The sequence below is a fragment of the Sciurus vulgaris genome (assembly GCF_902686455.1).
Source record: "Sciurus vulgaris genome assembly, chromosome: 16".
NCBI classification, from domain to species: Eukaryota; Metazoa; Chordata; class Mammalia; order Rodentia; family Sciuridae; genus Sciurus; species Sciurus vulgaris.
The window spans coordinates 68,652,255-68,663,060 of NC_136477.1; the positions used below are offsets into that span (position 1 = coordinate 68,652,255).

Sequence of the window (10,806 nt, forward strand, 5' to 3'; positions counted from 1 at the left end):
TAAAATAAAGCAAGGGCAGAGGGAAAGATAACATGGGTGACCAATCAAATGCAACTCACGGATGAGCAAAACTATGTCCAACAGAGGAGAGGAAGGAGAATGAGGCAGGGGAGGGAGCATGAGAGGCAAAGAGGGAGAACAAGGGGGCAGAACTGAATTTAATTTCCATCCACATCAGTTTGTCAAGATGAAACCATGTCCCATGTATAACTGTAAAAGTATCATAATAATTTAAAATAAATGCCAATTTCTAAATTCTAAACTTTAATCCATTTCAAAGAGAATTATAATTTATTGTATAGGCTAGATTCTTATAAATTAATAGAAACTTTCAAGAGAACCATGAAATCTGTATAAGAATATACTCTGAATCAGGAATTGTATAATTATTTATTGAGAAAAATTAGGTCATCTGAGTGAATGCTACATTTTGACAGCAGCAAACAGAACACTCCTCCAGGCTATGCAGGAGGCACACTGCACACCCTTAACACACAGTAATGGGGCACACTGGTTCTTAAGAGAAGCTTGAATTTCATATTTCTGAATGAGTCTCTTTAATTTAAAATACAGACAACTTTTAAAGGTAAACTAAATATATTCATGCATTTAAAAAATGAAAAAGAGGAAGAGACCTTTCAACAACTGTTTGTATTCTAATTAAAAAAAAAAACTGCATAAAAATCCACATTTGTCAACCAATGTCACAGTCAAAATAAACATAGTTAAAGTATTTTGGAAATAATGATATCTGGTGTATACCTTAGTTTTGGCTTCCAAATTCAAAATTAGTGAAATCAGTTTTTCCACTAAAGATGGTGACCTCAAAGCAACAGCCAGGTGGAGAGTTGTTTCATTCCTGCTCTTGTGAGCATGTGGATTAGCACCATGTTCTAATAGGATATCTGCACACCACTCTTCCATGTACTGTATTGTCTGTTGGTTTTATACCAAGAAATAAACTCTAAATTTTGAGAATCAAAAAAAAATTCGAGTTTTATTAATTAGTCACATTTAAATTGAATTAATCAATTTTTCTCCTAAGTATTTCAATCAAATTTTTTCCTATAGAAACCCATGGCTACCTCTACCTTCATCAATGGTGTGTTGCCATCAAGATCACTTAGGTTGATCTTACAATTCTTCTTTATTAAAAAATCCGCGATTTCTTCTTTGCAAAAGGCACAGGCATAATGTAGAGCACTCCTATGAAAGTAAGAGGATTTGTTAGGACCTCACAAAATATCTCTCAAAAATCTACAATTATTAATGAAATTGTAAACATTAAATAACAGGCAATTCCTCCACTGTCTTTTGAGGAAAGTACAATATTTACTAGCTGTTATTACATACTAAATTAATGAATTAGCAGCCTATTTTATTGACTTTTTCTTTTGCCTTTCTTTTTTTGGTACTTCTAGGATTTGAACCCAGGAGCACTCGATCCAAAAGCCATATCCTTAGTAATTTTTATTATTACTACTTTTAATATTGAGGCAGGGTCTCACTAAATTGCCCAGGCTGGCACTGAACTTGTAATACTTCTGCATCAGTCTCCCAAATCACTAGAATTATAGGCATGAGCTACTGTGCCTGGTCCCACTGATCTTTTATTTTTGTTTATTGTGTTTTAGTGTTGCTAGGGATAGACCCCAGAGCCTGGAGTCTCCTATATAAGAGCTTTACCACTGAACCATATTCTAAGCCCAGAGCATCCCACTTGCCTATAAAGAGCATGGCCCTTGAATCTATTTCAACATTGGCTGGAATTCTACTTTAACCTCTGTGACTCACTAGTTAGCCCTCCTATCACTCAATTTTATCACCAATAAAATAAGGATTAACATTAGTAGTTCCTCCAAGGATAGTACAGTGATGCTTAAATGGGAATCTATGCAAAAATTTGAATAGTTTATAGAACAAGCAACAGTTCAATAATTGTTGCCTTCTTCGCTACTGTAATCATTACTGTTACTATGAATCAACAGAGTATTTCAATTAATAAGATAGTACTATTATAGTGAATTTACAGATATCTTTCAGGACTATGTATTCAGTCAGGCTTTGATGCTCTATTTTTCTATCATTGGAACATCACTGACATTGCGATGCCATTAAAGTTTAGGCCACATCACAAGTACAATTGGGAAAACTCAATTATTTTATTCATACAGCAACATTTCTATGACTGTAATTCCATCAGAAAATTATTAAACTGCAATCAAAACATAGCTTACAAATTAAATTAGCTTACAAATTAATCTTAAAATCCAACAGTATGTAAATGTGGCTTTCCCGCAATACAAAATTGGATATGATCACATTTTAAAGATATTTTAGGGCAGATGTAGAGATGTTAAAATCATAAAATTTCCAAAATGTAACTAGAAAGACAGTTATTTTATTTAAAGCATACATGTAAACCAAATCCATAGCAGTCTTTTTTTCCTGCCCACATTTTAAAAAACACCTTGGGATTGGGATGTAGTTCAGCAGTAGATCACCTGCCCACTGTTCTGAAGATCTAGGTGGAGCACCCAATACTGCAAAAACTTAAATAAAATAAATGCCTTGATGTTTTTCTAACCATAAATCAAGTAAGAAAAAATCAAAACTCTAAAATATTTCACCTGTTCTATCACAGAAAATGCCCTAAAAGAAAACACAGAGTATCTTTACCAACAATATCTGCATTTCTATTTTCATTTAATATTAAAGAGCTTGTTGTTTAATATCAACCATCTTCTCCAGGCATCTTTGGCATCCTGTAATATAGGGTTCAATAAATCTGTGTTCTTCATTATGATAAAAGATCTTGTAAGAAAATCTGACTCTAACTGTGGCATGGTAATAGAGGTATGTCAGCTGACTTCAAAAGATTGAGATACAAAAGGATATTTTATTTTATTGAATCAAAATGGGAAGTCTTGAATAGGTTTCTTTGACTGGAGTGAGGTCCCACTAGCAATTAGGGTGTTGAGGCTTCACTTCCAGACAGCCAGCTTGAGAGGATGCATCATCCGTCTTCATCTAGAATACCACAGAGTCATCTTCAAACTGGCCTAGTTGTTAAGGAACTTATAGTACCTCCTTTCTATGCTACATCTTCACCCTTAAAATAAAAATCTACTAAGTTAAAGAAAAAATAGTAAAGTATGACTTCAAATTTTAACCTTTCAAAAACACAAAGTTCTTTGCAAAAATCAATGGATAGGGGCTAGGGTTGTGGCTCAGTGGCAGAGTGCTTGCCTAGTATGTGTGAGGCCCTGAGTTTCATTCTCAGCACCATGCATTAATAAATCAATAAAAATAAAGATCCACTGGCAACTAAAAATGGATAAATATTATTAGGAGTTTTACTACTGTCATTTTATTTATGCAAAAGATATCATGAGGGCTGAGGGTGTAGGTCAGTGGTAGACTGCTTGCCTAATATACATAAGGCCCTGGGTTTTATTCCCAGTACCACAAAAAAATAAAATAAATAAAAAAACCATGAATCTACTTTTTACCACATTTGCCTTTTTATTTGTTGTATATGATTCTGATGCTTCCTTATTCATTCTATAACTATTATACACTTGAGCTGTTTCTAGTTGTTAATAATATATTATGCCACTATTTTTATAGAAATTTTTTTCCACCTTCAGAATAGATAAATTAAATGAATTGCTCATGCAACAGATAAAATAAAAAAGATTAAAAATCATAATATTAGAATATTACCTGGGCACGGTGACACACACCTGTAAACCCAGTCACTCAGCAGGCTGAGGCAAAAGGATTGCAAGTTCAAGGTCAGCCTCAGAAATTTAGGAAACCCTGCCTCAAAATAAACAAGTAAAAACAGGTAGAGATGTAGCACAGTGGTACATTGTCCCTGGGTTCAATTTCCAATAGTGTAGAAAAAGAGAAGAGACCTCATTAAGAAAATATCAAGTAGGACCCATGCAGTGGCACATGCCTGTAATCCCAGTCACTTAAGAGCCTGAGGAAGAAGACTGAAAATTTGAAGTCTAGCCTCATCAATGTAGTGAGATCCTGTCTCAGAATAAAAAATAAAAAGTGTTGGGGATGTAGCTTAGTGGGAGAGAACCCTGTGTCTAATCCCCAGTACCAAAAAAAAAATAATAATAATAGAACTCAACACTAAAATTGGCACATTATATTCTATATAAGTTTTACTTAGTAAACATGACTTAAAAATGTTTCCAGCTGGTCATGGTGGTACATAGTGGAAATCCCAATGACTCAGGAAGCTGAGGGAGAAGTATTCCAAGTTCAAGGTCAGACTGGGCAATTTAGGGAGCTCCTATCTAAAACAATAATAGAGATCAGGGCTGGGGAAGTAGCTCAGTGGTAGAGTACTGACCTAATTGGTGATTCACCCACTACCCACCTCTGTCTTGCTAGAAGCATAAGCTCCATGAAGGAGCTTTATTAGCTACTTTCCTACTCTTTAGCATTCCTGCAACAGAGACTGATAAATGCCTTCTGAATACACGTGAAGATTCGGCAAGCAGAGTGCATATTGACCAGGCAGCGATTTTATTAAGTTTTGATACTATAATATGGACATCATGTTCCCAAAAAGGCCACAGGCATGTAAAATAGATTATCATTTTCTACAAATGCACAAGGCAGATTTTATATTTTAGATTTGGATGTTATAGTATGGATATCATATTAACATAAAAGGCCACAGGGAAGCAATATTATTAATTTTACATGCTACTGATATCAAAATAGTATTATAACCCAAATAAGTTATATTAATTTTACTTGCTAAACTATGGTTATTTTACTATGTTATTATTAAAGGGCATGTGGCAGCTGTTATATTAGTTTTATATGGTTATTAGCATTAAAAGCCACAGGTCATATATTATATTAGTTTCTTTTCTTATAGTATGGAAATGACATTAATAATTAAGCTCAGTACACATGAAACATGGATTATCATTTTAGTGTGAAAGGCTGCCGGGTAGTTATTTCATTAGTTTTGGAGGCTATGTCATGTATATTATATTAACATTAAAGGCTCCAGGGAATCTAGCATATTAATTTTACATGTTATATCATGGATGTCTTGATAATAGTAAAACTACAGGGCAGTTATTAGCTTTACATGCTATGGTGTGGATATTATTTCAATATTAACAGCCACAATTTAGCTCTTATGTCTCTCTTAGATGCTACAGTATGGATAGTTTATTAATAATAAAGTTCACAGGGCAGCTATAGTATTAGTTTCAGAATTTATAGGATGAATAATATATTAGCATTAAAGACAACAATGCAGTTACTATATTACTTAAGAATATATACATTACATAAGTGTTAATAGCCAGTAGACTGCTATTTTATTAGTTGTAGATGCCATAGTTTGTATATCATGTAAGTATTACAGGTCAAAAGGGAGCAATTACATTTTAGATTGGCTATCATGTAAGATGGTCATAGGCAAGCTATTATATTAACTCTAATTGCCATAGAATGGATGTACTATATAGTATAGTATTAAAAGATCATAGGGAAACTGCTATTTCATGTTCAGGGAGTAAGTTTTGATACATTTTTAATATTAAAGGCCACAGAACAACTGTAATATTAGTTTTAGAGGTCACATTGTGGATATAATATTAATATTTAAAGCCACAGGATAGCAATTATATTTTAGGCTACCTTATGCACATTGCATTAGTCATAAAGGCTACAGGACAGCTATTTTATGAGTTTTAGATGCTACTGTATGGATATTATGTAGCATTAAAAGGCCACAAGGCAGCTATTTCTTCAGCTTTTAAGGTCATAATATGTATTCATACTAATATTAAATGCCACAGGGCATCTCTTACAGTATTTTAAGATGCTATCATACACATAATTCATTAGTATTATAGTCCTACATTCAGTTATTGTGTTTGTTTAAAATGCTATAATGTGGATATTATATTAGTATTTATGTCCACAGGGCAGCTATTATACTAATAATCAATGATATAGTATTGATATCAGGCTAATATAAGGCCCTGGGTACCTATTATATTAATTGTAGATACTATGGTATGAATATACTATATACTATACTATAATATACTATATTCATATACTATTAAAGACTATAGGGCAGCTATCATATCACTATTAGATGGTATAGATTGTATATTATATAAGTATTAAAGGTCACAGTGTGACTATAATATTAGTTTTAAAAGAATACAGCAGAGTTGGATGCAGTGGCACAGGTCTGTAACCCCAGTGGCTCAGGAAGGTAAGGCAGGAGGACCACAAGTTCAAAGTCAGCCTCAGCAACTTAGCTAAGTACTAAGTAACTTCACAAGACCCTGTCTCAAAAAAAAAGAAAAAGAAAAGAAGAAAAAACAAAAAAGAGCAAAAAATGTGGTTCAGAGGTTCAATTCCCGGTAACAAAACTCAAAAATGAACAAAGGAAAACTATTCTTTATTATAGATAGGTATGTTAATATTAAATATCACAGTTCAGCCATGATGATATAGTATAAATGTTACATTAATACTGAAGTCCATATGACAGTTATCACATCAGTTTAAGAAGTATATTACATATTATTTAAGGCCACAGAGCAGATATTGGATCATATGGTTATGCAAGGATTCTATATTAATAGTAAAGGCCACAGGACAGCTAATATGTTAGTACAAGATGCAGTAGTATACATGATATATTAATACTAAAGGCCAAAGTTCAACTATTATATGTGCTATAATATTGCATCAATATTACTTTAATGCAAAGGCCAGAAGACAACCATTATGTTAATTTTCAATGTTATTCTCTGTGTACAATATTAGTTTAAAAAGATATATGGCAGCTATTATATTAATTTTTAGATAGCAAAGTATGGGTGTTACATTGATGTTAAAGGTCAAAGGCAGCTATTTCATCAGTTTGAGGTACTAATGTCTGGCTACATATTACTATTAAAGGCCACAGGACATATATTAATGTAAGATGCTACAGTATGCATACTGTATCTATATTAAAAGGTACAGGGCAGTTGTTATGTTTATGTTATAGTATGGGCATTATATTAGTACTGAAGGTCACAGCACAGCTATTTGATTAGTGTTAGATGTGACAACATGCATGTATTAATGTTAAAGGCCACAGAGCAACTATCAATATTCCATGATGTAATATGGCTATCATATCAAGAATAAGGGCCAGAGGGCAGTTGGTATATTAGATATAGAGGCCAGAGAATGGATATTTGACTAACATTGAAGTCTAGCAGCAATTATATTAGTTTTAGATGCTATTCTATGAAGATTATATTAAAAGGCACCGAGACACAATTACATTAGTTTTACATGCTATAATATGAATATTACATTAGCATTAAAGGCCACAGGGAAGCTATTAGTTTTAGATGCTGAGGTATGGATTTAAATTAATAATGAAAGCCAGAGGACACATATTATGTTACTTTTACACTATATAGTAAACATGTTATATTAATATTAAAGTTCAAAAGTCAGCTATTATGCTAGCCTTGGATACAATAATATGGATATCATATTAGGATATAAGGTTACAGGACATATATTACATTAGTTTAAACTGTTTAAGTAGAGATATTACATTAAATAAAAGCTACATATCACATTTTATGTTAGGTTTTGATTCTATCGTACATTAATATCAAAGGCCCAAGGTATCCACTGTATTAATTTAAGATGCTGTAATACAGATATTATATTACTATTAATAGCCACAGGGCAGCTATTCTATTTGCTTGAGATGATAGGTATGGATATTATTTTTCTACAAAAGGATACAGGTCAGTTATTACAATAGTTTTGGATTTTATAGCATGGATATTATAGGAATATTAATAGTCACAGGACAGCTATTATATTAATTTTAGGTGCTATATTATGGATATTACATAAATATCAGAGGACACAGGACAGGTATAATAGCTATTATATTGTATTAATTTTAAAGAATGCAATACATTTATCATATTAACATTATAGGCCACAAGTCAACCCTTATACTAGTTTTAGATCCTACAGCATGGATATAATATTAGTACTAAGGGCACAGGATATAGACGGTATTAAGATGTCATATTACAGATATTATATTAATGTTTAAGTCCACAGGGCACTTATTATATTAGGTAGACATGCTATTATATTGGATATTAAGTTAACTTTAAAGAACACATGGCATCTATTATGCTAACTTGAGAAGCTGTAGGATACATAGTTTCAAGGTCACAGGCAGCTAATATATTAGTATGAGATTCTGTAGTCTGGCTATTACAGCAATATCAAGGGACACTGGTCAGCTATTACATCAGTTTAGTTATAGAGGCTATGTAATGGATATCACATAAGTATTAAGGGCTGCAGAGTAGTTATTATGTTCACATTAGACACTTTAGTATGGACATCATATTAGTATTAGAGGCAAATATATTGGATGTCTGTGTTATCGATGGACATTACATTAGTAGTAAAGGACACATCTATTAGATTAGATGATATGAGACAGTTTGTATAGTACATTAATTTTAAGGTCCACAGGACCCTAGACTGAAATAGTACATTACATATGTAATACTACTGTAAAAGATAGTAAAGCAGCTATTATATTAGTATTAGATCCTATAGTATGGATATTTAGTTCATATAAATGCCACAACACAGCTCTTATATTAATCTTTGATACTATGGAATGAATACTATAATACTTTTAAAGTCACAGGACAACTATTACATTGGTTTTAAATGGCACAGGATGGACATCTTTAGTATTAAAGACCAAAGAATATAATATCTATTCTATTAACTTTAGATTTTAGAGAATGGATATCATAAGTATCAAAGATCATGGAGCATACATTGTAATATTCCAGTACCACAGTGCATCTCAATTAGTATTGAAGGTCATATGGAAGCTATCATACTAGTTTTAGAGGTCACAATATGCATACTATATTAGTATGAAAGGCCACATAGCAGCTATAACAGCAGTTTTTGATGCTGTAGTATGGATATTATATTACCATTAAAGGCTACAGGACAACTATTATATTAGTTTCTGGGAACACCTTATTGCTATTAAAGTTAAAGGCCTCAGGGAAGTTATTACACTAGTTTTAGATGATATGGTATGGATATCATATGCTTATCATAGGCCACAAGGAAATGATTTTATTAGTTTTAGATGCTACACTATGGATATTATATTAGCACTAAGCCAAAAGCCAGGTATTATATTGAATTTAGATGCTCTAGTATGGACAGTACATTATTATTAAAGTTCACAGACCAGCTGTTAGAATAGTTTAAGATGCTATTACATTAGTTTTAGATTATATATTATAGACATTATATTACTCTGAAAGGCCATGGGGCAGCTATTTTATCAAGTATAAATGCTCTACTATGGAGATTATATTAGTATTAAGTCCACTGGAAAAATATTACATTAGCATTAGCTGCTACAGTATGAATATTATATTAGTGTGAAATGCCACAGGCAGCTATTATATCAGTTTTAGATGCCACATAACAGATATCATATTTATATGAAAGGCCACAGGACAGCAAATATATATGTATAAGATGCTATCGTGTACAGATTACTTCAATAAATTAAAGGCCATGGGATAGCTATTATATTAGTTTAATGTGCAATAGCACTGATATTTCATTGCCACAGAGATGCTATAAATTAGCTTTAGATGCTAGAGTATGGATATCACCTTAGTATTAAGGGCCACTGGGCAGCTAGTATAACAAACCCTTCATCCTTTTCATGGGGTGACACAATTCCCTTGACAGATGTGCTCCACTCGTCAGGTGACTCCCAAACTCTCTTCTAAGTCCATTCCTATTTTCTTTTTCACTTCTGTGTGTTTTCCTCCTCTTGTTCTTTTCTATGAGTAACATTTTCGTTTAGATTTTGAAAACATTTTGAGCCAGGTGTGGTGGTACACACCTATAATATGAGCTACTCTGGGAGGTTAAGGCAGGAGGGTCACATGCTTGAGAAACTTGCCTGGGCAGCTTAATGACAAGTCTCAAAGTAAAAAGGGCTGGGGATGTTGCTCAGTGGTGGAGCACTGGCAGTGTGAGGGAAGCCCTGGGGTCAAAACCCATCACACAAAATAAAGTAAGACACTATTTTAAAATAATTACAATCTTCCATGAAGTTGGTAAAATAATACATTTTGTATACTCTTCACCCAGTTTCCTTAAGTGGCATTGTTTTACATAACTAATACTAAACCAGGATATTGACAGTGCTGTGACTCGTTATAAAACGGAAACGATCTTGTAAAAGCAAACTGGTTTTACCATATGTGTATTGACAGTGATTGGACATGGCCTGGAAGGAAAAGCAGGTCCTGATCTCACAATCTATAGGTAATTGTAATCCTGTTGATGTTATACTTCAGGTACCCTGAGAACGGAGATCTTTGGAAAGGAATAAATTTAAATATGTAGTTGGTACTTAAGCTAGGTTATGGCAATCACATCTTTTAAGCTAAAATATCAGAGGAATGAGACTAACACCTTCATCTTGCAGGTCTCGTGCTAGTTAATAAAATCAGGAGATGAAACACAGAAGAAAAAAAAAACACCCGATGCAATGGGCAGGAGTTGGGGGTGTAGCTCAGTGGCATAGAACTCACCTAGATCCTGTGATGCACCTGTGAGTTTGAGCCTCACCACCTCATGAAAATAAGGGAATCATGTCTGTCCACAGCTAAAAATAAATAAATAAATAAATAAATAAGAATGTAA

General features: G+C 33.1%; 1 protein-coding gene across 2 annotated transcripts in view; it reads right to left on the reverse strand.

Moving 5' to 3' along the window:
* Window positions 1-724: 724 nt before the first annotated feature.
* The window catches only part of LOC306646614 (suppression of tumorigenicity 18 protein-like), an 80,850-nt gene continuing 70,768 nt past the window's right edge, over window positions 725-10,806 (reverse strand). Inside the window, exon 10 of one of the 2 annotated variants that reach the window (XR_013759892.1) lies at window positions 725-1,206. Coding sequence is in view for 1 of the 2 variants with exons in the window: in XM_079115250.1 (XP_078971376.1) it covers window positions 10,753-10,768 (16 nt within the window). In the remaining variant the exon portion in view is untranslated. Of the gene's footprint in view, window positions 1,207-10,733; window positions 10,769-10,806 lie in introns of those variants that run through there. The other variant, XM_079115250.1, reaches the window with a different exon arrangement.